A 26,976-nucleotide genomic window follows, 5' to 3' on the forward strand; every position below is an offset into this window, starting at 1 on the left:
CAAATCACCAATATGATATTAAGAATCATAACTAATGGTTAGCACCGTTTTGGAAAGTTGTGTAGTAACTTTATTCAAACATTTTCGACAAAATATGACCAATTTTCACTATTTATTAGGCAAAGTTTACTTAAAATGAGCAAAAGACAGATGAAAAACAGATACCATAGAAATATACCAAAGGCTTAAACAAAGTCTAGCCATACACTACTACAGTATATCTCACCAACCTGGAAGTTACAACGCCTAATTTACTGTTCCTGGCACTCAGCTACTTTTTCCTAGTCGTGGAGAATAAAATGCTGCATTCTCAGTAGCAATTTAAACACATTTGCCATTCTCCTAAATATATGCATTCCCCACACTACTAACATCACTTGCTTAACCTATTAAATTAATGCAACAGGCACACGACATTTATGCACGAATGGCAGTTTGTTATATTAACAAGTATTAGGAAGCCTTCGGTATTCAGATTATAACACAACATGCACTTATGCACAGTAACTGTTTTTCATTTTATATTACTTGGCTTCTTCAAACCGTTGTCCTTCCTTTCTCCTCATTAAAAAAAAAACACTACGATTTTTAAGTTTCAAATTCGGCCGGAATACAACCGTCCCCTACTACCCCCATTAATCCAAGGCCTCCAAGCCGCGGCCTCGCTTAGTAAAGCGATCCGGAATCGGAGATATCTCTATGGCGGAAATAACCAGGGGGGAAACCCCACCGTATGATTACAGGCACTCTCTCCCAAAACTCATAGCAAGCGCCACGGTTATTTCCAAGCTTACAACAGCCCCACGGCGCAGAAAGATGTTTAGGACCCATACAAGAAGATGTATCCGCTACACAGGGAGCCATTTCCATGCTGTTACACTGGTCAACTTTGATTAAGTCAGGCTACAAAACGCCAGATCCAGCAGAACTGAAAGCTCTCTTTAAGCGGAACCCACTCATAGGCGTCGGCAGTTCTGCTTTCAACCAAAATGGTTTTAATTTAAAACACACACACACAGATCGGCAAAAAGCAGCTTACAATCCCCTGGCGCCATCGGAGAGAAAGAGTAGGAAGTCCCGATCGTTCCAAAAGGGCACCGGGTGGGATCCGCCATTCACTCCCAAACTCCTGCCGGCCCTCCCATAGATCTCCTTCGGGGGGAAATCGTCTTTTTTACCCCATTGGCTCCCAGCTGTGTTTTTAAAGGAAGACCGAGAGACTTTTTGATTGGGGAGGATCTGGCTGCAACTTGCAACTCCGATGTTTGTCACTGTTCGTCGGATCTATGTAATTATTGCTGGGGGGGTGGGGGTTTCTCACATCTCTCCCTCCACCTTTTGCTTTCCTTATCAGACCAATGTATATATATATACAGTATATGTATATATACATATAACCTACTCACCCCTTCTGCTTGGAAATAAATGTTCACTATGGTTACTTGCCTTGATTAATGGGATGGTAGTACTAGAGATATTGTTATTATGGATCATTAGTCACTATTACTTCATTGCAGAAGGCGGAATTCTGATCCTAGAGCAGCTTCTGCTGCTGCCCCTGCTGTTCCCTCCATGTGCCTCTTCGTCTTTTTTACTTTCATTTCCAGGTCTCCCGAACACAGCCTTAGCAGCCAGGCAAAATGCTTCCTTGGGATCCCTCCAGGTCCTAGCGACCACCTGTTTCCCACCGTAGGTCCTCGAGATACCAACACGCACGGAGTGTACAGCAGTACGTATTCTAAAATACGGTAAAGCCTCCTTCAAATTGAACTCAACTCCAGCACTTAATAAATCTGCTAGTGTATTTGTGCCCAGACTTTTGAAATATCACACTTAAAACATAGGAAATGAAAATACTGTATGTGAAAATTTACCCGCTGTAAAATGCTGTATTCGCCAATAAAACCAGAGAAGATATTTTATTGATTGATTGATTGATTTTGTCCATTGCACAATGAGAGTTATATTGGGTATACATATAGTAAATATATAATGAAGGTTATAGAGGATATACACATAGTAAAGTATATTTAAGATGGATATTTCTTCCCATAATACTATCACATATAGATTGCATTTTGCAATGAAAGATTGCAATACAATGTCCTGTCAATTATAGGGGAAAGATGACTTAAATTAAGTGTAAAGTGATCCAAATTGAAGCTACAGTTTGAAAGAATCAAAGTAAATCCGGCAAGATGTTTTTCCTCCCTTACTCAAAATACTAAGACTACCCTGTGAAGGTAATTGAAAGGAAACTTTGTGTAGATAAAAGAAGCAGTTCTTCACATGCCCTCATCACCTCGAGGTTCGACTACTGTAATGCTCTCTACATGGGGCTACCTTTGAAAAGTGTTCGGAAACTTCAGATCGTGCAGAATGCAGCTGCGAGAGCAGTCATGGGCTTACCTAGGTATGCCCATGTTTCACCATCACTCCGCAGTCTGCATTGCTTGCCGATCAGTTTCCGGTCACAATTCAAAGTGTTGGTTATGACCTTTAAAGCCCTTCATGGCATTGGACCAGAATATCTCCGAGACCGCCTCCTGCCGCACGAATCCCAGCGACCGATCAGGTCCCACAGAGTGGGCCTTCTCCGGGTCCCGTCAACTAAGCAATGTCGTCTGGCGGGACCCAGGGGAAGAGCCTTCTCTGTGGCGGCACTGGCCCTCTGGAACCAACTCCCCCCAGAGATTAGAACTGCCCCTACTCTTCCTGCCTTCCATAAACTCCTTAAAACCCACCTTTGCCGTCAGGCATGGGGGAACTGAAACATCTTCCCCTGGGCATGTTTAATTTATATATGGTATGCTTGTTAGTATATGGGGTCTTTTAAATCTTTTAATTTTAAATTTGTTAGATTATTTATGATTTGTTTCCACGTGTTGTGAGCCGCCCCGAGTCTTTGGAGAGGGGCGGCATACAAATCTAAGTAATTAATAAATAAATAAATAAATAAATAAATAAATTAACCTGTGGAATTAATTACAAAAAATATAGTATGACGTGGCTACTAATTTGGATGGCTTTAAAAGAGAATATATAAATTTATGGTGATCCAATCTATCCAGGGCCATTAATTTTGAAAATTATGTGAGTAGGAAAAACATAATCCCACAATTTGTAGGGGAACAATGACAGAAAAACTGTGGTTGTTTCCTGCCTGTGAGTATCGTAGTAGGAACTGGTTTACCATTGTGAAAAACAAAATGTTTTGGGGTCTCTTATGTTCTTAAGTTCCTCAAAAGGCCATTTTTGTGTAATTATAGTTTGTGGCTCTCTCTCTTGCATAAGATAAGTAACAGGCTTGTGGCTAAAATTAAGATGTGATAAGTGATAGTCTGGTTGTGTAAAATCTGCAATGCTGATCTTGTTGAATTCAGAAATTCAGAGTCTTCGGAGAGGGGCGGCATACAAATCCAAATAATAAATAAATAAATAAATAAAATAAATAAAAATGTTTTTTAATATGGAGCAATGGACTTTTTGAAAATTGGATTTCTTCCTTTTTTATTTGGACCAAAATATAGCTACCCACTTTTTTTGAAACCAGTAGCAGGTTAACTCAGCCTTCCAAAGTCAGTGAAATGAGGACTCAGATTGTTGGGGGCAATATGCTGACTCTATGAACTGATTAAAGAGGGCTGTAAAAGAGAAAAACAAAAGAACTAAACACAACATGTGGCGACATGTATCTTAAGCAAGTATGATTCTATATCAGTAATTCCCAACTTTTCCGGCGGCTATGCAAATAAACAATGTTGAATAGGGATGGATTGCACACACTCACCACTTGCACAACTGTATCTTCACTTGCTCACACACCACCTGCAGGCCTGCTATCCAGCACTGGGCTGCAGACCGAGGATTGGGGACCCCAGTTCTAAATGAAAGAGTTAACAGCAAATAGATAGTGAATAAATATAGATTGAATATAATAGTGTGTGGCCAGAAAAAAAAAATACAGGAAGGTGCTTTGTTCAGAGAGAATAGGGCCATTCTTTGTCACGTGGACCAGGTGTCCACTTGAGTGAATTTTGCAACCTTATTTGATAAAGGTGATTGATGGTGAGAAAACAGAATGATAGGAAAAAAATGTGCTCCTTCTAATGGAGATGATTGAAAGTGATGAAACAGAGTTCTCTGTTTTCTCACCTTCAATCATCTTCATTTTTATTTCATTAGAAAGAGCACATTTTTTTCTACCATATATGTTGTTTTTGTTATGGTTTCTTTTCAAATAAGGCTGCAAAATTCACTCAAGTGGATACCTGGTCCACTTGATAAAGAATGATCCTCTTCTCTCTGAACAAAGCACCTTCCTGTATTTTTTTTTACTGGTCACATACTTTTATATTCAATCTATATTTATTCATTACCTGTTTGCTGTTAACTCTATAATACTTTTAAAGTAACCTTATGGTATTGCATTCTAGATAGATATGCATTGCAGTGACTGACCAACAAATTAAACAGTTGCCTTCCTAAATGAATAAAAGAGTAAAAGGACAGAGGACAAGAAGCCATGGCTTGGGGAAAAACCTATTGTATTCAACTTCATTTCTCCTGTCATACCCAACTCTCATAAACAAATGGACAAAACAGTCTTAGATATTTCGGTTTCATTCCTTGAAACAAATCACAATCCATTGTTTTCTAATTCTGTGCATCAACTTAAGCAAATTCATTTTACTTCCTCTAGTTTCACACCATTTAGATATACTGTAGCTTGCATTATTCATCACTCTCTTTTTATCCCTGTCAAATTTTACTATTCAATGCAGTTTTTCACAATCATATTCCTCACTGTATTATTCAAACCTTTGCTGCAAATAATTTTGATTCACAGTCAGTCTGCACCCAGAAGGTACTGTACACATGCTGGTGTCTCTAACCATTTCTCCATTGCTCACTGCTCAACCATTCTTTAAACATTCTACTAATTGACACAAATGCTTTACTTCGATGCTAAACTGTTCTTGCTTTCCCCATTTCATTAAACATAATGGACCGTCTTCTGCCTCTTGTATCCCAGCAGCCGATTAGGTCCCATAGAGTTGGCCTTCTCCAAGTCCCATCGGCCAGACAATGTCGTCTGGTGGTGCCTAGGGAAACAGCCTTCTCTGTGGCAGCCCCGGCTTTGAAAGACCTATTTCTGCCAGCAGGCAAGGGGACCATGAATCATGAAATTGTCCCCGGCTGATATGAATGATTGAATTAGATGAATGTGGATGATGGTATAAGGGGTTTTAGATTTTTTTAAAATTAATTTTGTATATGTTTCTTAAAATAATTAGATTTCTTATATATATTGTGTATTTACAATGTTGTATACCGCCCTGAGCAATGTACCCTCTAATTTTTTTTCGGTGTGGGCGGAAAAGTATAGTGTCTGAGCGACAGTCCCTTTGGGACTGGGCAGCATAGAATAAATAAATAAATAAATAAGAAAAAAACATCCCTTCTTTTTTATTAAAAGAAATTAATAATTAAAAAAAAACAAAATCCATTAGTATTAAAACTAAATCAACCAGCAAAACCAAAAACATAACTATTAATAAAAACAGGTGAGGGCTGGGGTTTTTTTCCCCTCTGTTATTATTTAAGTGCTTTTACCATATGTTTTAAATCAAGAGTCACTTTCTGTTTCTCTCTCTTTCCTTTCATTCTCTGCCTCAATCATTTTCTCATTTCTCTTTTCTCCCTTTTTTTCTATCATTTCTCTCTATCTCTTCCTTCCACTCTTCTCTCTCTCTTGCTTTCTCTGTCTCTGTCTCTCTTGCTTTCTTCCTCTCTCTCACTCTCTTCCTTCCTCTCTCATCTCTCTCTTTCTTTTTCTCTCTGTCTTTCTCTCTCTCTCCCCCTCTTGCTCTCTCTCTTTTTCTCACTTTCTCTCTCTTGTTTTCTTTCTCTCTCTTGCTTTCTCTCTCTCACTCACTCTTTCTCTCTTGTTTTCTTTCTCACACTCTTTCTCTCTCTTGTTCTCTCGCTCTTGCTATCTCTTTCTCTCCCCCCTTTCTCTCTCTCTCTCTTTCTCACTTTCTCTCTATCTTGTTGTCTGTTGCTCTCACTCACTCTCGTTCTCTCTCCGTTCTTCTCAGCGGAGGCTGCCGAAGGTGATATTCAATGTTGGGGGGGTGCGCACGATTGCGCGTGCTCCCTATCTCCATACCAGCCCACTCAAAACATTCAAAATAAAAAAAACCTTCGAAGGTTTTTCTTATTTTGAATGTTCCGAGTGGGCTGGTATGGAGATAGGGAGCGCGCGCAATCGTGCGCGCCCCCCCAACATTGAATATCACCTTCGCCGGCCTCCGCTGAGAGAACGCCTGCCCCGCCTCTCCTGCAATCCCCTTGCTGAGAGCCCGGGACGAAAGTGCTCTTGGCAAAGGGACTGTGAGACGGGCAGGGCGTGCGTTCTGGGTGCGGGAGGAGCAGTGCCCAAAGGCAGGAGGCGGCGCAGGAGCAGAGGCGGTGGATCGGGTGGGCGGGGGGCAGCGCTGAAAGGCCAAGGGGGCCGCGGCTCCCTTCCCTTCTGCTGCCGGTGCCTCCCCGCCCCCGCCCCCCCTGCGGGCTGGCAGGGGGATGGGGAGCGCGCAGCCGTGAAAAAGGGTGCGCGGGGGTATTTGGGGGGGCGCGCACGCATGCAGCTTTCAAGGAACGGTGGCCCTGAGTCGTTTCGAGAAGGGCGGCATAGAAATCTAATAAATAAATAAATAATCCATAATTTAAAGTATTTCCTTTAGGAAATTTAAAGGAATGTCCAAAGCACTTACTTTCTCACAACATGTTTCAAAATTCATCGACTATTTTTAACGACTGCATATAAACACTAAGAATGTGATGAATCTGCAGATATAAAAATCAAGGCTGTAACATTTCCACATATGACACAAATGGAAACGTGGCAGAGAGCAGAAAACTTTTTCTTTTTTACAAAAACTACCAATGCTTTGCTAATCCGACTCTCTTCTACACACATTCATCTCGCTTGCTTCTAGCAACAAACCGCTCCATGAAAGAAAAAAAATAACAGCAGCTAGAATGGCATATGCTCAAAATTGGAAGCAGGGAACCCCCTATTTGACATTAAACTTGATAATTAAAATACATGAGGTAGCAGAGATGAATTATTTATTTATTTATTTATTGGATTTCTATGCCTCCCCTCTCCGAGGACTCAGGGCGGCTCACAACATTTAAAATATACAATACAAAATATCTTAATCCAATTAACTAATTAAAAAAACTAAAAAAAAAACCCCAAACCATAGAAAACAAGCATTCAATTCACTCCAACTTCTCTCAACATATTCATTAGGCAGGGGGCAGAGATCTAATAGCCTCAGGCCTGGCAGCATAGGTGAGTCTTCAGACTCTTATGGAAGGCAAGGAGGGCAGGGGCCTTACGAATCTCTGGGGGGGGAGCTGATTCCAGAGGGCCGGGGCCCCCACAGAGAAGGCTCTCCCCCATTGTCTGGTTGATGGAACCTGGAGGAGGCCAACTCTGTGGGACCTGAACGGTCGCTGGGATTCATGCGGCAGAAGGCAGTCTTGGCGGTACAGTAATACCTCGTCTTACGAACTTAATTGGTTCCCGGAGGAGGTTCGTAAGGCTAAAAGTTCATAAGATGAATCATTGTTTCCCATAGGAAACAATGTAAAATGAATTAATGCATGCAAGAAAAAAAGCGCAAAAAACCGCCGCCGCCCAGCTGTCACCTTTTGAAACAGCGGGCCGCTTCTCAGCGTTCTCCCAATGCCGAACCCGGAAGTTCGGCAAAAGGTCGGGTTCGGGAGGCCGCCGAGAAGCCCTGCCGCCCGGCTGTTGCCTTTTGAAACAGCCGGGGGGCTTCTCGGCATTCTCCTGAACGCCGAACCCAAAGGTTCGGCAAAAGTTCGGGTTTGGCGTTCGGGTTCGGGAGGACGCCGAGAAGCCCCCCAGCTGTTTCAAAAGGCGACAGCCGGGCGGCGGGGCTTCTCGGTGGCCACCCGAACCCGAACTTTTGCCGAACTTCTGGATTGGGTGTTTGGGCGGTGGGTTCGTAACACGGAAAAAGTTCGGAAGAAGAGGCAAAAAATTTCTGAACCCTGGGTTCGTATCTCGGATTGTTCGTATGGCGAGGGGTTCGTATCACGAGGTACCACTGTATTATTATTTATTCGACTTCTATGCTGCCCAATCCCAAAGGACTCAGGTATTCTGGTCCCATGCCATGTAGGGATTTATAGGTCATAACTAACACTTTGAATTGGGTCCGGAAACCAATTGGCAACAAATGCAGACCACAGAGTGTTGGAGAAATACGGGAGAGTTTGGGCAAGCCTGTGACTGCTCACGCGGCTGCATTTTGCACAATTTGTAGTTTCCAAACGCTTTTCAAAGGCAGCCCCATGTAGAGAGCATTGCAGTAGTAGAATCTCGGGGTGATGAGGGTGTGAGTGACTGTGAGCAGGTCACTCCCTATCTAAGTAGGACCGCAACTGATGCACCAGGCAGACCTAGGCAAACGCCCCCCTTGCCACAGCCGAGAGATGTTCTAATTAATACGTTAACATTGGAACTCCAGGAAAAAGACAATGCAGAATTTTACAACACTTGGGACAGGTGGTATGACTAGTTAAGTAAAAAATTTTTTTTTGAAACTTTAACAATGTATACACTTCAAGAAGAAAATGAATAAAAACAAAGAGTAATCTTAATCTTTGGTCCCGTGGACCAAACAATGTCGATTGGTGGGACGTAGGGGTAGAGCCTTCCCTGTGGGAGCCCCGGCCCTCTGGAATCAACTCCCCCCAGAGATTCGCACTGTCCCCTCTCTCCTTGCCTTCCGAAAGAGCTTAAAAACTCATCTTTGCCGCCAAGCTTGGAACTTTTAGATCTTCCCCTGACCACTGAATGCTTTAAGTATGATTGCTGAATGTTTGGTTAATAAGTTATTTTTTTTTGTTAATCTTCTAATTGTTTTTAAATTGTAGTATTAATTGGATCATATTATTGTTCTGTTTTTATATATGCTGTGAGCCGCCCCAAGTCCTCGGAGAGGGGCGGCATACAAATCCAATAAAATAAAATAAATAAATAAATAAATAAATCCTTTTAACAATGGCCAAGCAAGCAAGCAGACAAACTATTGCAAAACTCACCTATTGATTCCTCGGAATCAATACCAGTTCACAGTAGTGAGAAATAATGTAACCCAGAAAAAGAAACACAAAGAGATATAAACCATGTAATTTATAAAGTGCAGTTTACAATAAAGTTAGAAAACGAAATAGAATAAAATATAGATAGGCTGTAAGGAACAAGGGTCAGCAGAATAGCTGGCATATATGTTAAGTGTCAGATGCTTAATTTCTGATACCAAAGTAACCTATAAAGTTGTATGCTCTTGTATGTTGTTTTTGTTTGTATGTTTCTTGTCTTTGTTTTTGTTATTTTAAATATAAATATTCAATAAAGATTTTTTTTTTTAAAGAAAGAAAAAAAGTCAACATTTCCCCAAACATCTGTAAAACAAAAAGATTAACTACAACTCCCAGGATACTCCGCGCTGGCGAGCCGGCGAGCCGCACCGCGCCACACAAAATGACGACCCCCTCTTCTCGTCACCGCCCTTTGGCTACAATTACCTCAGAGCCGTCGCAAGGAAGGAGGAGCGTAGAGAGGCGAAGCGAAGCCGCCCCGAGCAAACGCAAGCAGCCGCCGAGCGAATCACAACCCGGGAAACAAAACTGCCGGCTTTCAAATCCTCCGCCTCCCTCAAACGCCATCATCTCGGCTGGTTGGCGGCGGCCTCAACGTGACAGCGGGAACAGACGCGCCAGGTAGGCAGACGCGGCGGCTCGCCTGCCGGAGGGCGGACAGTTGATCAGCCTCATTTATTGGAAGGTCGTTGATAAACTGAGGAGGGGGGCGTCGCTCCTTCTCCTCCTCAGCGGTTTTGCTGGGACACGGAAGGAGCCGTATTGTGTGTGTGGGGGGGGGGGGCGGTTGGAGGAAGAAGGAGCCTTCTGCCTTCCTCTCTGGGCTGCACGTGTTCGGGGTATGTACACGTGTAGACGTGTCGCAGGTAATGGGGGTGCGAACGAAAAGCATCCGGCGTGACGCCGGTTCAGACCCTCCTTCGTACGGATAGGCTTCCTTTCCTGCCAAAATCTGCTTGTTCTCGCCCCTGTGTGACGTCACGCCCTCGTTGCTCTTCACCAGCGAGGCCAGATTAGGTCGGGTTATGTAAACCCCGAGCGCACGTCTGAACCGATGCTGAGGACTTCGGGTCACCGAGTGCGTCGCTGTTATTGGCTTGTGCTTATAGGAGAGGCGGGAGGGAGGGGATATTGAACCGCTTGAAACAAAACTTAATATTAATTTAAACAATATTAACCGCTCCAAACTTGACTGTAAAAAATATGACTTCAGTAACCGAGTTGTCGAAGCGTGGAACTCATTACCGGACTCCATAGTGTCATCCCCAAACCCCCAACACTTTACCCTTAGATTATCTATGGTTGACCTATCCAGATTCCTAAGAGGTCAGTAAGGGGCGAGTACAAGTGCACTAGAGTGCCTTCCGTCCCCTGTCCTATTGCTCTCCTATATCTCCTATACCTTTCTTTTATTCCTATATCTCTTCTTCTATTCTTTCATTGATATGTTCTATTACTATATCTTCTTTTCTATTCTTTCATAGATATATTTTACTATGAGTATCTCCTCTATAAACTTCATCATGTATTTTTCTATGTATAGTAAAACCCTCATTGTGTATTGGACAAAATAAATAAATAAAATAATAAATAAATAAAATTATTATATGAATCGGTTGAAGCGTTACGGTATGAAATGCCTAAAAGAGTTCTGTCACGGTGAAGGAGAATAAGGGTAGAAGCAACCACGATTTCTCTCTACCCTTTTGGTTTGCTTTTTTTTCTCCTAATAAAAAAGTTGATATTTTTGAGCTGAACTTCTTAAAAAAAAAATGTTTTGTTTCCAGAAGTGGCGAGAAGATGATGGCAAGACATCCCAAAAAGGAGGCTTTCTAAAGTACAGATTAAATACTGCCAGGTTACTACGAGCTAAAAGATTTGTGTTGGCCAGAAGATACAGACGACATTATTAGTAAGGAAAATATAGCAGTAGAAAATAACTTCTATTCCCCCCCCAAGTAACAGGAAGATTAAGGTCATTAGTAGTATATCTATTTAATTGTTGTGGAATAAATAAGATAAGTAAATAAGTTTAAAAAAAATTAGCCGTCCAGAATCCCTCAGGAGTTGGGCAGCATATAAATACAAATAAATAATAAATAAACAAGAACAGAAAGGAGTATTAGCTATGTTTTCTCCACTGAATGGCCTCAATTGAGCCCAAATTTTCTGTTGCTAAGTGAGATACTTGTTAAGGGAGTTTTGCCCCATTTTACAACTTTATTGCCACAGTTGTTAAGTGAATCACTGCAGTTGTTAAGTGACTAACACGTTGTTAAGTGAATCTGGCTGCCCAATTGATTGTGCTTGTCAAAAAGGTCACAAGGGGAGATCATGTAACTCCAGGACATGGCAACCGTCATAAATATGAGTCAGTTGCCAAACATCTAAATTTTAATCATGTAACCATGGGGATGCTGCAACTATCATGTGTGAAAAAGGCTTATAAATCACTTTTTCGGTGCCATAACTTCAAATGGCCATTAAACAAATGGTTGTAATGTGGGCTCTGTCAGTGCTATTTATTCATTTTCTTTGGAGGTTCATCTTAACTGGAATGGAACAGTTGGGAATTAGGGTATATGACTGGGAAATGCTTTTTTATTGAAGAAAAAAGAACGCTGATAGAAAATACATTGACAGTTAAGTTTACTCTTTATTCTCATGAATCGTTCCTTGCTCAGCTTTGTATATAGACAGAGTGGCTGTGGGTTTTGCCTCCCAAATACAATTCCATCTGTCCTTCCATTACCCTGGGGGGGGGGGGATTACTGGCCCTGTTACCATTAAATCCATTCCTCCTTAGTCAGGAGGAGCTGAGTACAGAATGCAGCTGCGAGAGCAATCATGGGCTTCTCTAAATATGCCCATGTTACACCAACACTCCGCAGTCTGCATTGGTTGCCGATCAGTTTCCGGTCACAATTCAAAGTGTTGGTTATGACCTATAAAGCCCACAGAGTTGGCCTTTTCCGGGTCCCGTCGACAAAACAATGTCGTCTGACGGCACCCATGGGAAGAGCCTTCTCTGTGGCGGTCCCGACCCTCTGGAATCAACTTCCCACGGAGATTAGGATTGCCCCCACCCTCCTTGCCTTTCGCAAACTCCTTAAAACCCACCTCTGTCGTCAGGCATGGGGAAATTGATTCCCCTGGACCGCTTTTATTTTATGCATGGTTTGTGTGAGATGTATAATTGCTTTTTATATGAAGGGGTTTAAATTCTTTTTAAATATTGAGTTTGTCCTGTTTTTATTGTTGTGAGCCGCCCCGAGTCGGCATACAAATCTAATAAATAAAATAAATATAACAGTGATGGCGAACCTATGGTACGGGTGCCACAGGTGGCATGCGGAACCATATCTGCTTGCCCTAGCTCAGCTCCAAAGTGCATGTGTGTGCTGGCCAGCTGATTTTTGGTTCGCACAGAGGCTCTGGGAGAGTGTTTTTGGCGTCCGAAGAGTTTCTGGGGGATGGGGAGGGAGTTTTTACCCTGCCCCAGCTACAGGGAAGCCTCTGGAGCCTGGGAAGGGCAAAACATGAGCCTACTAGGCCCACCAGAAGTTTGGAAAAAGGCCATTTCCGGCCTCCAGAGGGCCTCTGTGGGGGTGGGGGAAGGTGTTTTCGCCCTCTGCAAGCATTGAATTATGGGTATGGGCACTTGTGTATGAGCGATAGCGTATGCATATGCTCTTTTGGTATCCAGGGGAAAAAAGGTTCGCCATCACTGGCATATAAAATAGGATGAACTAGAAATAAGGAAGAATTTTTATGGAATGAAAGCAGAATTTACTGTTTTAAGAAAGGTGGATCTGGGCTTTTCTGGATGGTGAATTTGGTTATCCAACTAAGCTTTTCAAAACCTTCCTTGCCTTAGTGCAGTGGTGGCGAACCTTTTTTTTCTCAGGTGCCAAAAGTGTGCACACACTGTCACATGCCCACACCCATAATTCAATGCTCCCCCAGTGCCCCACCCCATCCATGTATGTGTGACACTGACAACAATGCTCCCATGCTCCCCAAGCATGCATGCATGACCCTCCCCCATTTTCCGACTTCTAGCAGACTCAATAGGCCCATTTTTCACCCTCCCCAGGCTCCAGAGGCTTCCCTGGAGCCTGGGGAGGGCAAAAACAGCCTCACCCACCTACCCAGAGCCTCCAGGAGAACCAAAAATTGGCTGGCTGGCGCGCACATGTGCGCTGGAGCTGAACTAGGGCAACGGTTCACATGCCGGCAGATATGGCTCAACCTGCCATCACAGCCCTACTGCATCCTCTGCCCTGCACTATTCATCTTTGCTTGAAATGAAGCTAATTTATATATAAAATAAAAGAAACAGGGTGGTCGCATTTGCTATAAAATGATGCTAAGTCACATGATGTGAGAAACCGAGTAACATTTGGGCAAAATGGCCTGGCTGGTTTTGTCTGAAAAGAGCAAACGTTGCTGTCTTCACAGCAAGCTTTCAGCCTGGTTCAGTGGCATATATATCATGAAAGGTAATTAGAAATTATTAGTCTACTACACTTGACAGTTGTATAGATTACTACCTGGCAAGCTGCTCTTTTATCTTCACTTGTGGTTTTTTTTTTGGTAGCAAAAAATACAATAACCGTAGAACCAATACAATAACAATCTTAGCTTCCTCTTGTTAGTGTATACAAAAGAAGAAGAAGAACAGTGAAAGAGGCTAATTTTTATATCTTACACCGTTGGTTATTTCTCTCTTCTTTTCCAGCATCTTTCTCATCTAATATTGACAGAAATTGGCAGAATTAAAAAAAATGGCATCAGAAGATATAACTAAGCTTGCAGAATCACTTGCTAAAACCCAAGTGGGCGGAGGCCAGCTGAGCTTTAAAGGCAAAAGTCTGAAACTCAATACTGCAGAAGATGGTAAGAGGATATGTTGTTGCTGTTGATGAGTGTTTCATTGAGTAGATGTACAGTACTACTTTTGCAGAGCTCATTTTTATAAAATAAAAGCATATACAGTGATACCTCGTCTTACAAACGCCTCGTCATACAAACTTTTCGAGATACAAACCCGGGGTTTAAATTTTTTTTGCCTCTTCCTACAAACTATTTTCACCTTACAAACCCACCGCCGCAGCTGGGAAACCCCACCTCCGGACTTCCATGTTTTTGTGATGCTGCAGGGGAATCCCAGCAGCGCAAAAAGGGGCACTTCGCTGGCAACGGAAGTCCGAAGGTGGGGTTTCCCAGTGAGGGGAGCCTCAGTGAAATCGCAGCATCGCAAAAACACAGAGGTCCAGAGGTGGGGTTTCGAGGACTTCAGTGTTTTTACGACACTGCGATTTCACTGATGCTCCCTTTGCTGGGAAACCCCACCTCCGGACTTCCGTTGCCAGCAAAGCGCTCGTTTTTGCGATGCTGGGATTCCCCTGCAGCATCACAAAAACACGGAAGTCCACAGGTGGGGTTTCCCATGGAGGGGAGCCTCAGGGGAAGCCCAGCAGCGCAAAAACGGGCGCTTCGGCTGGCAAAAGGGATGAATTTTGGGCTTGCACGCATTAATCGCTTTTCCATTGATTCCTATGGGAAACATTGTTTCGTCTTACAAATGTTTCACCTTAAGAACCTTGTCCCGGAACCAATTAAGTTTGTAAGACAAGGTATCACTGTATTATAATACCCCCAAATAGACTTAATCCTAAATCAGCAGTTCCCAAACTTTGTGGCTAGGCCCAGCTGGGAGGGCCGACAGGAGAACTGGCCCTTGCGAACACAGATGTGCTGGCTTGTTGCTTGGATGAATTGAACGCAGCCAGCCTACCTCTTGTGCATCTCGGTTTGAAATAGACCACTCCCCAGTGGTGGGCCGCAGCCTGGAGGTTGGGGACCACTTTCTAAATGACTTCTAGAGAATGATCATAAATCTGATGGTGGATAAAATGTGAACCAGTAATCAGGAATCTGTTATTTTGCTTTAACCCTTCTTGGTAAAATTTTAAATAAAAAGGAAGGAAAGCACAATTGGTGGAGAGACAATAGGACTTGAGGTGGAATTATAATGAGGATAGATGCAGTTTGGGTTGGAGTTTAGAAATATTCTGCCTATCTCTGCAGCTGAAGATGTGATCAAAGAAATTGAAGAATTTGATGGACTAGAAGCCCTGCGTTTGGAAGGGAATACTGTGGGAGTTGAAGCAGCAAAAGTCATTGCGAAGGCACTGGAGAAGAAATCTCAGCTCAAGGTGAGATTATGATGTCTGATTATTCTGTATAATAGAAACATAGAAGTCTGACGGCAGAAAAAGACCTCATGGTCCATCTAGCCTGCCCTTATACTATTTTCTGTATTTTATCTTAGGGTGGATATATGTTTATCCCAGGCATGTTTAAATTCAGTTACTGTGGATTTATCTACCATGTCTGCTGGAAGTTTGTTCCAAGGATCTACTACTCTTTCAGTAAAATAATATTTTCTCATGTTACTTTTGATCTTTCTTCCAACTAACTTCAGATTGTGTCCCCTTGTTCTTATGTTCACTTTCCTATTAAAAACACTTCCCTCCTGGACCTTATTTAACCCTTTAATATATTTAAATGTTTCGATCATGTCCCCCCTTTTCCTTCTGTCCTCCAGACTATACAGATTGAGTTCATTAAGTCTTTCCTGATACGTTTTATGCTTAAGATCAGCGGTCCCCAAACTACGGCCCGCGGGCCGGATGCGGCCCGCTGAGGTCATTTACCCGGCCCGTGGCAGCGTACGAGATTTTACCATCTATAATATACTAAGTTCCGAATGTCCTCTCCACTCTGCTGCCGAGCGTCTGGCGGCGGCAAGGAAGAGGAAAGCCAGGAGGGCGGGGAGGAAAGCACCCTATGGCAGAGCAGCAACAGTTCCTCTGAGAAAGAAATTGGCCAATTGCTTTCCTCCCCGCCCCCTGGCTTTCCGCCTCCTCCTCCTCCAGACGCTCAGCTGCAGACCGTCTTTGTCCCTCCAGTGCCGCTTTTTTGCTTTTTTTTTTTGCACCGGTGAGGTTTGCGCGCGCTTGGGCACTTTTGGCGTGTGGGGGGTCTGCTGCGGAGAGGGAGAGAGAGAGAGAGAGAGAAAGAGGGAGACATAGAAAGGGAGTGTGAGAGAGAAATAACGCAAGAAAGAGAGGGAGAGAGAGAGCGGGAGAGTGCTGCTTTTTTGCTTCTTCGCTGCCCGCGGGGAGCCTGGAAGCCCTGCAAGAGCGTCTGGAGGGGGCAGTAAACAAGACCGGCTCTTCCCGCGGGCAGCGAAGAAGCAAAAAAGCAGCACTCTCCCGCTCTCTCTCTCCCTCACCGGTGCAAAAAAAACGCAAAAAAAACGAACGGAGGCGGCGGCGGCGAGCTCAAGGAACCAAGAGCCGGTCTTTCTCCGCGCTGAATTGTTGCAGCTTCTGAGGCCGCATCCGCCTCCAGGCGAAGGGATCTCCTCGGTGGGCGGCCTCGGTCCGAAAAGGACCGGCTGTTGGCCCCTTGGCGGAGGCAGAGGCGGCCTCAGAGGCTGCAACAATTGCCTCTGAGGCCGTCTCTGCCTCCGCCAAGGGACCAACAGCCGGTCCTTTTCGGACCGAGGCTGCCCACCGAGGAGATCCCTTCGCCTGGAGGCGGATGCGGCCTCAGAAGCTGCAACAATTCAGCGCGGAGAAAGACCGGCTCTTGGTTCCTTGAGCTCGCCGCCGCCGCCTCTGTTCGGGCGAAGGGATCTCCTTGGTGGGCGGCGGCGGCTGCAGCTTCAAGAGACCAACAGCCGGTCCTCGTTGAGCTGAGCTTCCTTTGGCTTCCTTCGAGGCGGCAGGTGAGCTTTGCAGTTTTGCCTCGAAGAAAGCCAAAGGAAGCTCAGTTTGGGGGCGGGCCTGAAGCCACCGCCGCCGCCTACTCTGCCCCGCACTTAGTCTGCACCGGGCAGCTCTGGCGGGCGCGGGGCAGCAGGGCAAGCCGCGAAGGTGGCGCAGCCAAACGTGGGTCGAGCGGGAGGGCACTGAGCAGTTGCGTGGGGTGGCGGTGGGGCGGTTGGCTGCAAGGCACTGGCGCCGGCGGCAGCTTGATGTGTTGCAGGACGCCGCACATTGCTGGTGCTGCGCTGGGCATGGGGCTGGCACCTCTGTCCCGGCCCAGCCAGTGGGCCAGTGCCAGTCCGTGCCCATGCCCAGCGCAGCGCCAGCAATGTACTGCGACCCGACGTTGGTGCCACTGTCTTGGAGCTTCTGCTTGCAGCCGACTGGCTCGCGGCGCGTTGCAGGGCAGAAAAAAAAAGAAGAGAGGAAGGAAGAGAGAAGAAAAGGAGAGAGAGAGAAGGAAAGCATGAGAGAGAGGGAGAGAAAACAAGTGAGAGGGGGAGGGAATGTGAGAGAGAGAAAGAGAAAAATGAGAAAATGATGGAGGGAAAGAACGAGGGAGAGGGAAACAAAACAAATGAGACAGAAGGAAAAAAAGGGAGAGGGAAGAGAAGTGGGAGGGAGGGAGGGAAAGAAGAAGAAATGGAGGGAACAAGGAAGGAAGGAAGAATGAAATGAATTGAGGGGTGGAGGAAGGAAGGACTTTTTTGGGGGGGCGGTGTAAATTTTTTAAAAAATTTCTCTCAACATACATTCAAACAATACAATGTACCATCTAATTTTCCCTGAATAAAATGCAGTATTTTGTCAGTAACTAATATCAATCATCAAAAAAGTTGCAAAAGTTTTTTTTTCTAATGTTGTGATCCAGGTACATACTTTTCTTTTAATTAAATTCCCTCCTTAATGTTCCTTCTAAAAGTACAACACCAATTATATTTCTAACTTAACCATTATGCCAAAGTGCTTTCTTCTTTCTTTATATATTTTTCTATAAATATTTTTCTATATTTTTCTATAAACCAAGAAAACCTTGTATAACCAATCAGATGTTAACAAAAGAAAATTAAAAACAAAACATAAACATATATGAATCTCAGACTTCTTTCCCCCCCCAAATAGTACGTTCCCATTTTGTTTTTTACATTAAAATAAGGTATGTGCAGTGTGCATAGGGATTTGTTCATAGTTTTTTTTATAGTCCGGCCCTCCAACAGTCTGAGGGACAGTGAACTGGCCCCCTGTGTAAAAAGTTTGGGGACCCCTGCTTAAGATCTTCCACCATTTTTGTAGCCCGTCTTTGGACCCGTTCAATTTTGTCAATATCTTTTTGTAGGTGAGGTCTCCAGAACTGAACACAGTATTCCAAATGTGGTCTCACCAGCATTCTATACAGCGGGATCATAATCTCCCTCTTCCTGCTTGTTATACCTCTAGCTATGCAACCAAGCATCCTACTTGCTTTCCTTACCGCCTGACTGCACTTTTCACCCATTTTGAGACTGTCAGAAATCACTACCCCTAAATCCTTTTCTTTTGAAGTATTTGCTAACACAGAACTGCCAATACAATACTCAGATTGAGGATTCCTTTTCCCCAAGTGCATTATTTTACATTTGGAAACATTAAACTGCAGTTTCCATTGCTTGACCATTTATCTAGTAAAGCTAAATCATTTACCATATTACAGATGCCTCCATAATGAAATTGTACCTTAAATTTCTTATAACTTTGATGTGTTTGAAGAATATTTTGGATGACAAGCATAAGAAACATTTTATAGGTTTTTAATTATTTTCACATTCTGAATAACATTAACTCTCAACACTCTGTCATATATCTCTCTGATAGCCGCCACTTTATATGGTAGAAGTAGTATGTTTTGGAGTTGGTGGCATTTAATCCTTCTCTGAAATTATGACTAGATTCGATGCTTGCTAAAATAAAGTAAACTGGGATTCCATGTTTCAGCACACAGGATAAATTTATGCACTCTTTGGAACTTGGTTAATATGCCAGCTTCTTAGTTTTCAGATATAATCATTTTTGCAATATGTACATTCACCAAAAACATCATAGCAAAATAAACTGTTTATTAGGTGTCTTCCATGATTTTTAACATGTGTAATATATAAATATATATATTTTTCTAGAGGTGTCATTGGAGTGATATGTTCACCGGGAGACTGAGATCTGAGATTCCCACTGCTTTGGTACGTGAAATATGTAACTATTAACTATTATTAACATGAGATTTTTTAAAAATGCTACAGGGTGGGAGCATCATCTGAGGTTAGTGATCAAAATGACAGCAGTATGCTGATTTTTTACAGAGGTTTGGAAGCAAGGACCAACCAAAAGAACATTTAGAGACTAGTGACAAATCACTAATATAGTATGTATAAGAATCTGTGAAAAAGTCTCAGCTTCAGTTCTTTATTATTTCCAGTTTAAGATATTTCTCAGTAGAAAGGCAAAGAACATCATGGGCTGACGCTATTGCTAATTGGAGTAGGTCTAATTCAGTTGAAGGCAGTGGTATGGGTCAAATATTTCTGAAATATTGTTGTAGACCAGGAGTGTCAGACTCAAACTCAGAGTCTTCGGAGAGGGGCAGCATACAAATCTAATGAATTGAATTGAATTTCATTGAGGGCCGCATCAGGGTTGTGTTTGATCTCGGGGCTGGGGTGACCATGGCCAGGGTGGGCATGGCCAGCTCAACATCACTCGTGTTGGGGGCACCTGTAGTTGTCTGAGCGAAAACAGGCTCCCAAGCTCCATTTTCATCTGCAGTGCCCTTTTGCAACCCGATGCCAGCATAATCTGAGCTCAGGAAGGCCACCCGCAGTCTTCGCAAGCTCTGTTTTCTCTGGCAGAGGCACCGCAGGCCACTCCTTCACCCTTGTTCCCAGTTTCCAGGGCAGCCCTGTGGGCCAGATCTAAGTACCCCATAGGCCAGATCCAACCCCCAGGCCTTGAGTTTGACACCCATGTTGTAAACTGAATAAATTGCCTTCTTTCTCTAAGCAGGTTAAGGAGATAGGTGAATACAGTAGAGTCTCAGTTATCCGACATAAACCGGCGGGCTGATAGTCGGATAGCTGAAATATCGGATAATCCAGACTACTGTACTGCTTCCCTCCTCAGCTGTCTCACTCACGCGCTTTTGCCCCCAGCTCTCTCTCTCTCTCGCTCACCTGCTTCTGTCCCCGGCTCTCTCTCCCCCCCCCCTCTCCTGTTCCCAGCTCTCTCTCTCTCCCGCTTCTGTCTCTCTCTCTCTCTCTCGCCCACTTCTGTGTCCCCCCCCTCTCTCTCCTGCTTCCGTCCCCATCTCTCTCTCCCACTTCCGTCCCTGGCTCTCTCTCTTCCGCTCGCCCACTTCTGTCCCTGTCTCTTGCTCGCTCGCTCGCTTCCCTCCTCCGCTTTCTCTCACTCGCTTCCCTCCTCCCAGCTTGCATCCCCATTGTGGCTGTCATGTTTGGGGGCGTGTCTGGGGGGGCGTGGAAATGCCCTACAGCCACACCCCCAAGCAGCCACCATGTTGGATAATCCAGAGTGTTGGATATCTGAAGGACGGATAACCGAGACTCTACTGTATATGTTTTTAAATGAAAACTGAATTTGTAAGATGTGATTTGTTATTCCATATTTTTTAAATTTTGTGAATGAGAAGGAGCCTTCAGCTCAGCTGATGGTAAGTGAAGTCTATTCACAAGTCCAGTCTATTTTTAGGAATGATTACTCAAAGAAAAGTTCATTTGGCACTTATTCCTGTATAAAGACACCTTCCTATCGGTTTAATTTCCTATCAGTTTTTTCTTTTTATCACATATTATATAATTTGTTTAGATATAGTGTTATTTGAAAAGTTTTGGGATTCTGTACAAAGTATGTTCCACTTTTCATAACATGAAATGATATATCACAAAGCAAAAAAAAAAAGTATTGCATTTTAGCAAAATATCTTCTGTAAAGGGAGAAATCTATTCTACCTTTTATCATTTGTCAGAGTTCTCTTGGAGAAGCCCTCATTTCTGCTGGATGCCAACTTGTAGAGTTGGATCTGAGTGATAATGCCTTTGGACCAGACGGAGTCCGTGGATTTGAGGCATTGCTGAAGAGCCCTACCTGTTTTACTCTGCAGGAACTCAAGCTAAACAACTGTGGCATGGGTATTGGTGGTGGCAAGGTAAAAATCATTTCCTGGATCTTTATGAAATAGAAACTAGAATGTTTGACTTCTGGCTTCCCTTGTGATTTGTTTCTACACGCATAATGTATTGCTATAGATCATTGTCTTACAAAGCCTCCCAAGTTGATGGGGAAGTCAACATCATTTACTCTAATGAAAAGTATATTGGCGTATTCCTGTCCTGTCCTAGAATATTCTAGAAACATAGAAGACTGATGGCAGAAAAAGACCTCATAGTCCATCTAGTCTGCCCTTATACTATTTCCTGTATTTTATCTTACAATGGATATATGTTTTTCCCAGGCATGTTTAAATTCAGTTACTGTGGATTTACCAACCACATCTGCTGGAAGTTTGTTCCAAGGATCTACTACTCTTTCAGTAAAATAATATTTTCTCACGTTGCTTTTGATCTTTCTCCCAACTAACCTCAGATTGTGTCCCCTTGTTCTTGTGTTCACTTTTCTATTAAAAACACTTCCCTCCTGGACCTTATTTAACCCTTTAACATATTTAAATGTTTCGATCATGTCCCCCCTTTTCCTTCTGTCCTCCAGACTATACAGATTGAGTTCATGAAGTCTTTCCTGATACGTTTTATGTTTAAGACCTTCCACCATTCTTGTAGAACGTCTTTGGACCCATTCAATTTTGTCAATATCTTTTTGTAGGTGAGGTCTCCAGAACTGAACACAGTACTCCAAATGTGGTCTCAACAGCGCTCTATATGAGGGGATCACAATCTCCCTCTTCCTGCTTGTTATGCCTCTAGCTATGCAGCCAAGCATCCTACTTGCTTTTCCTACCGCCCGACCACACTGCTCACCCATTTTGAGACTGTCAGAAGGAACTCTAGTTAAGAGATAAAGAATCTGTCACCGTGTATCCCTCAGAAAAATCTGAGTTGAGTCCAGTACATTTATTCATGTCAATTTCATGACCAAAATTACTCTTTTTTATGTTACAATTGGGAATGTTACTAATGCACAATGTTACCAGCAGAGTGTCCATATCATGTATATATAAAACTGCAGTTTATGTGATTTGTTCCCTATAGGCATGGTGACTTGACACCTTAACAATATCAACATTGTTTTTTCTTAAGATTTTAGCAGGAGCTCTGAAAGAATGTCACAGAAAATCAACTACTCAAGGCAAGCCATTGGCTCTGAAAGTATTTATGGCTGGCAGGAATCGCCTGGAAAATGATGGTGCAACTGCTCTTGCTGAGGCATTCACAGTTAGTATAAGAATCGTATCCCATTAAACAGTTATGTATAATTGGCAAATAGGAAGGAAAATCTGACTTTGGTCAGATGCAGTGTTCCCTCTAATTTTTTGGGGGTGGGTGGGTGGGCGGAAAAGTATAGTGTCTGAGCGGCAGTCCCTTCAGGACTGGGCGGCACAGAAATAACAAACAAACAAACAAACAAACAAACAAACAAAAAACCCACCCTGTTTTGCCTCAGAGAATTTCAAAATAAAATACTGTACTGTGTGTCTATAACAGTGAGCTCATAATAGGGCAACTCTATCAATATCAAAATGCCACTTAAATAATTGAGCTAGTTTCAAACTAGATTTTGATTTTCTCTCTTCCTTACTCCCATTCTTTTTCTTTCTCTTTTCCTTCCTCTCTTTTTTCTATCTGTTTCTCTCTCTTCCTCTCTTCCTCTCTCTCTTCTTCCCTCTCACTCTTTCCCTCTCGGCTTCTGGGCAGGTTTGGAAAACTCTGAGTTGATGATTTTTAAGTGAGCGATTGCTCATTGCTCAGCTTAGAGGGAACTATGGTCAGATGTGTTCTAAAAAACATGAATATTTATTATTATTATTATTATTATTATTATTATTATTATTATTATTAATTAGATTTGTATGCCGCCCCTCTCCATAGACTCAGGGCGGCTCACAACAATAACAAAGACAATGTAAGAACAAATCTAATAATTTAAAAACCACTAAAACCCCCATTATTAAAAGCAAGCATGCACACAAACATACCATGTATAAACTGTATAAGCCCGGGGGAAATGTCTCAGTTCCCCCATGCCTGACGGCAGAGATGGGTCTTAAGAACTTTATGAAAGACAAGGAGGGTGAGGGCAGTTCTGATCTCCGGGGGGAGCTGGTTCCAGAGGGTCAGGGCCGCCACAGAGAAGGCTCTTCTCCTGGGTCCCGCCAAACGACATTGTTTAGTTGACGGGACCCGGAGAAGGCCAACTCTGTGGGACCTAACCGGTCGCTGGGATTCGTGCGGCAGAAGGCGATCCCGGAGATATTCTGGTCCGATGCCATGAAGGGCTTTATAGGTCATAACCAACACTTTGAATTGTGACCGGAAATTGATCGGCAATCAATGCAGACTGCGGAGTGTTGGTGATTTGTTGTACATTATGTTCTTACTAGCTGATGGCTATTGTTGGTGCTGATGGCTTTTGTAGTAGTGGTCTATTTCTTTGGGGAAACAGCCACTTTCTGAATATATTTGGAGGATTCAATAAATTGAGATAGCATATTAATAAAAAAGTGCCATCATTACAGTATAAGTGATTATTGTAGTGCAAAAAATTTGGCCCAGCTGCCCTACTTGAATAGAAACCTATTGATCTGTGTCATATTTCAATTTACCGATAGTACTTCTGTTCCAACCATTTGTTCAGCAACTATTCAAAGATATGACAGCATAAATGTATGTATGATCAATCCTAGTGTTCTGGTCATTGAGCATCTCCATAGTCACCTGATTGCAATTTTTATGTTTCTTGCCAATTTCTCAAAAACAAAGTTATTGAGAAAGATGGCAGGAAATTCAAAGTTGTATTCATGATACAAATTACATGACAAAAAGAAACGAAATGTTGTACTTAATGTTTTTGAAAACAATTTTATTAAAAATGAACATGCATTGCACTCCAATTGGCGAATCTCTAGAAGCAAACTCTAGGGCTTGAAATAGTTTCTACACTCTGCTATTTTAGATTCGAATAAGTAATGTTTGCCTTATTATGTTTGAAGAGTAAAGAGATACTTGTAGTAATTAGGAAACAATGAGTTTACCTCTTTTGAGCAATGGCCTTCTCTGCTATCTTGATCCTCAGGTTATTGGGACTATGGAAGACGTTCATATGCCACAGAATGGAATCAATCATCAAGGAATTACAGCTTTAGCTGAGGCCTTTGCTGTCAATCCCTTGCTGAGAGTGATTAATTTGAACGACAACACTTTCACTGACAAGGGAGCTCTGGCTATGGCAGGAGTAAGCATTTTTCAATAATTTTGTCATACATTTCATATTAATACTGATTTCCACATTAATAGTGATTTGCATTCAAATTTAGAACAGCAGTTGTGAAGTAAAATGGATTGTTTAGAGAAGAGAAAACAATCTGAATTTTTGCCAGTGTACATTAAGTTTGCTTATATGTTAATGCATGTGAGATAGTAATTGCGGGGGAGGATTTGGGAAAAACTGCTTAATTTGCTAATGTAAAATAAAAAAATTGACCATCTCTGGGAAGAATTCAAAGTGGGACTAGAGAAAATCACGAAGAGTTAGGGTACCATTTTATCTATAGTTGTAGTGTGCCTCTAACTTTCTGGCAGAACCCAGACGAGTAAGCACTTGTAGTTGTTTATGAGCTCCTCTGAAATGCTGGGTGCATCAGATCTGATTCAGTACAGCTCTCTTATATTTTTAAAAGGAAGCACTTCTGTCTTGGTTGAATTAAGTCTGCATTGTTTACTTCGTTTTATTCAGACTCTCAAGAAACTCCGTCAAGTAGAAACCATCAACTTTGGGGATTGCCTGGTGCGTTCAAGAGGTGCTGTTGCTATTGCTGAAGCTGTTAGCGAAGGCCTTCATAAACTAAAGGTATTGATCATACTTGAATCCTATTTTGCATATTGCTATGTATGTGATGAGACAGACTAACATATGGCTGACATGAATATGCTTATTGGGTGAGTGGTGCCGTGGCCTAGAGATGGAGCTTTCACCTCACAATCAGGAGACTCTGAGTTCAATTCTAGGTAGAGGCAGATATTTATCTCTCTAGGCACAATAAGAATACAGTGATACCTTGTCTTACAAACTTAAGTGGTTCCAGGACGAGGTTCTTAAGGTGAAAAGTTTGTAAGATGAAACAATGTTTCCCATAGGAATCAATGGAAAAGCGATTAATGCGTGCAAGCCCCAAACTCACCCCTTTTGCCAGCTGAAGCGCCCGTTTTTGCACTGCTGGGATTCCCCTGAGGCTCCCCTCCATGGGAAACCCCACCTCCGGACTTCTGTGTTTTTGTGATGCTGCAGGGGAATCCCAGCAGCGCAAAAACGAGCGCTTCCCTGGCAACAGAAGTCCGGAAGTGTTTGGCTAGGGCAAGACCAGACCATAGCTTCTGCTCCTGTAAGTAAACGTTTTGGTATTAGAGATCATATAAATATGAAATACATGCATTTTTGTACAGTGGAACCCCGACATAAGAGCTGCTCTACTTAAGAGCAACTCGAGATAAGAGCTGGGAGGGGAGAGATATTTTTGTTCTACTTACAAGCCCAAATTCGAGATACAAGCGCCAAGGAGCTGTCTCCTGAAGCCAAACGCTAACTTCCGCGTTCGGCTTCAGGAGACAGCTGCGAAGCGGCGCGCGTGTTTTAAAAGGTTGCAGCCGGCCTGGGGGGCTCGGGGGGGTGCTTGCAGCTTTCTTTCTTGCTCTTTTTCTTTCTCTCTTTTACCTTCCCTTCCTCTATTTCTTCTTTTCTTTCTCCTTCCCACCTTCTTCCCTCCCTCCCTCCCTTCACTCATTCCTCTCTTACTCTCCCCTTTCATAAGTTTCCTTGCTTCCTTCCTCTGTTCCTGTCCCTTCCCCCTTTCTTTCTTGCTTTCTTTCTTGCTCTTTTTCTTTCTCTCTTTTACCTTCCCTTCCTCTATTTCTTCTTTTCTTTCTCCTTCCCACCTTCTTCCCTCCCTCCCTCCCTTCACTCATTCCTCTCTTACTCTCCCCTTTCATAAGTTTTCTTGCTTCCTTCCTCTGTTCCTGTCCCTTCCCTCTTTCCTTCCTTCCTTCCCACCCTCCGTCCATTCATTCACCCATTCCTCTCTTGATCGCTTAAAGCCGGTCCCTGGTGCAAAAAGGGTTGGGGACCTCTGTCCTACAGGATTGGGTGGCAGAGAAGTTGAACATATGTAAATTTAAAAGTTTAAGAAAGTTTACAAGTTAAGTGAAAGAAACTTCATTATTCATTTATATGTACATGTACATTTCTTCATTAAAAACATGCCTTTCTGCATAATTTAGACTAACTTTGTGAGTTTTTTGAGGGCTGGAACCAATTAAAATTATTTACATTAATTCCTATGGGGAAAAGTCGTTCGAGATAAGAGCTGCTCGACTTAAGAGCCCAGGTCCGGAATGAATTAAACTCGTATCTCGAGGTACCACTGTATTTTAAGAAACCACTTGGAGAATATTGGTCCAAAATGCTAAAATTTTGGTTTTTAAATCCTAAAAATGTTGCCATCCATCTTACAGCTTAAGATACAGTCACGAGTTGGAAATCAAGTTAAAAACACCAAGAACATTTCAGTTTTGTCAAGCTACATGATGATGTTAGAGAATCATGAAGTTAGAGAATCGTCTATTTATATTAAATTGGAATGAAGGACATGTTATTCTAAAATATGGATGGGTAACTTCTAAAATACTAAAGTTGAATAATTTGCCAGGAGTAGCGT

The 26,976-nt window shown here is 42.9% G+C and overlaps 2 protein-coding genes across 11 annotated transcripts in view; one reads left to right on the top strand and one right to left on the bottom strand.

Annotated features, from left to right (window-relative positions):
* The window catches only part of ZC3H7B (zinc finger CCCH-type containing 7B), a 55,252-nt gene extending 53,653 nt beyond the window's left edge, over nucleotides 1-1,599 (bottom strand). For 2 of the 8 annotated variants that reach the window (XM_070756053.1, XM_070756052.1), the window contains exon 1: nucleotides 1,508-1,570. In XM_070756053.1, the coding sequence (XP_070612154.1) occupies nucleotides 1,508-1,512 (5 nt within the window). In that variant the 5' untranslated portion in view covers nucleotides 1,513-1,570. Of the gene's footprint in view, nucleotides 1-230; nucleotides 281-833; nucleotides 955-1,039; nucleotides 1,275-1,446 lie in introns of those variants that run through there. The other 6 variants (XM_070756054.1, XM_070756058.1, XM_070756055.1 and 3 more) reach the window with 6 other exon arrangements.
* Nucleotides 1,600-9,636: 8,037 nt separating this feature from the next.
* RANGAP1 (Ran GTPase activating protein 1) overlaps nucleotides 9,637-26,976 on the top strand; it is a 38,486-nt gene continuing 21,146 nt past the window's right edge. Inside the window, exons 1-9 of one of the 3 annotated variants that reach the window (XM_070756076.1) lie at nucleotides 9,654-9,828; nucleotides 10,995-11,119; nucleotides 13,949-14,106; nucleotides 15,301-15,428; nucleotides 19,202-19,261; nucleotides 21,061-21,240; nucleotides 22,349-22,483; nucleotides 24,342-24,500; nucleotides 25,002-25,115. In XM_070756076.1, coding sequence (XP_070612177.1) covers nucleotides 13,995-14,106; nucleotides 15,301-15,428; nucleotides 19,202-19,261; nucleotides 21,061-21,240; nucleotides 22,349-22,483; nucleotides 24,342-24,500; nucleotides 25,002-25,115 — 888 coding nt within the window. In that variant the 5' untranslated portion in view covers nucleotides 9,654-9,828; nucleotides 10,995-11,119; nucleotides 13,949-13,994. Of the gene's footprint in view, nucleotides 9,829-10,994; nucleotides 11,120-13,948; nucleotides 14,107-15,300; nucleotides 15,429-19,201; nucleotides 19,262-21,060; nucleotides 21,241-22,348; nucleotides 22,484-24,341; nucleotides 24,501-25,001; nucleotides 25,116-26,976 lie in introns of all 3 variants that reach the window. The other 2 variants (XM_070756077.1, XM_070756078.1) reach the window with 2 other exon arrangements.

This window comes from Erythrolamprus reginae, chromosome 6, assembly GCF_031021105.1.
Source record: "Erythrolamprus reginae isolate rEryReg1 chromosome 6, rEryReg1.hap1, whole genome shotgun sequence".
Classification (NCBI taxonomy): Eukaryota; Metazoa; Chordata; class Lepidosauria; order Squamata; family Dipsadidae; genus Erythrolamprus; species Erythrolamprus reginae.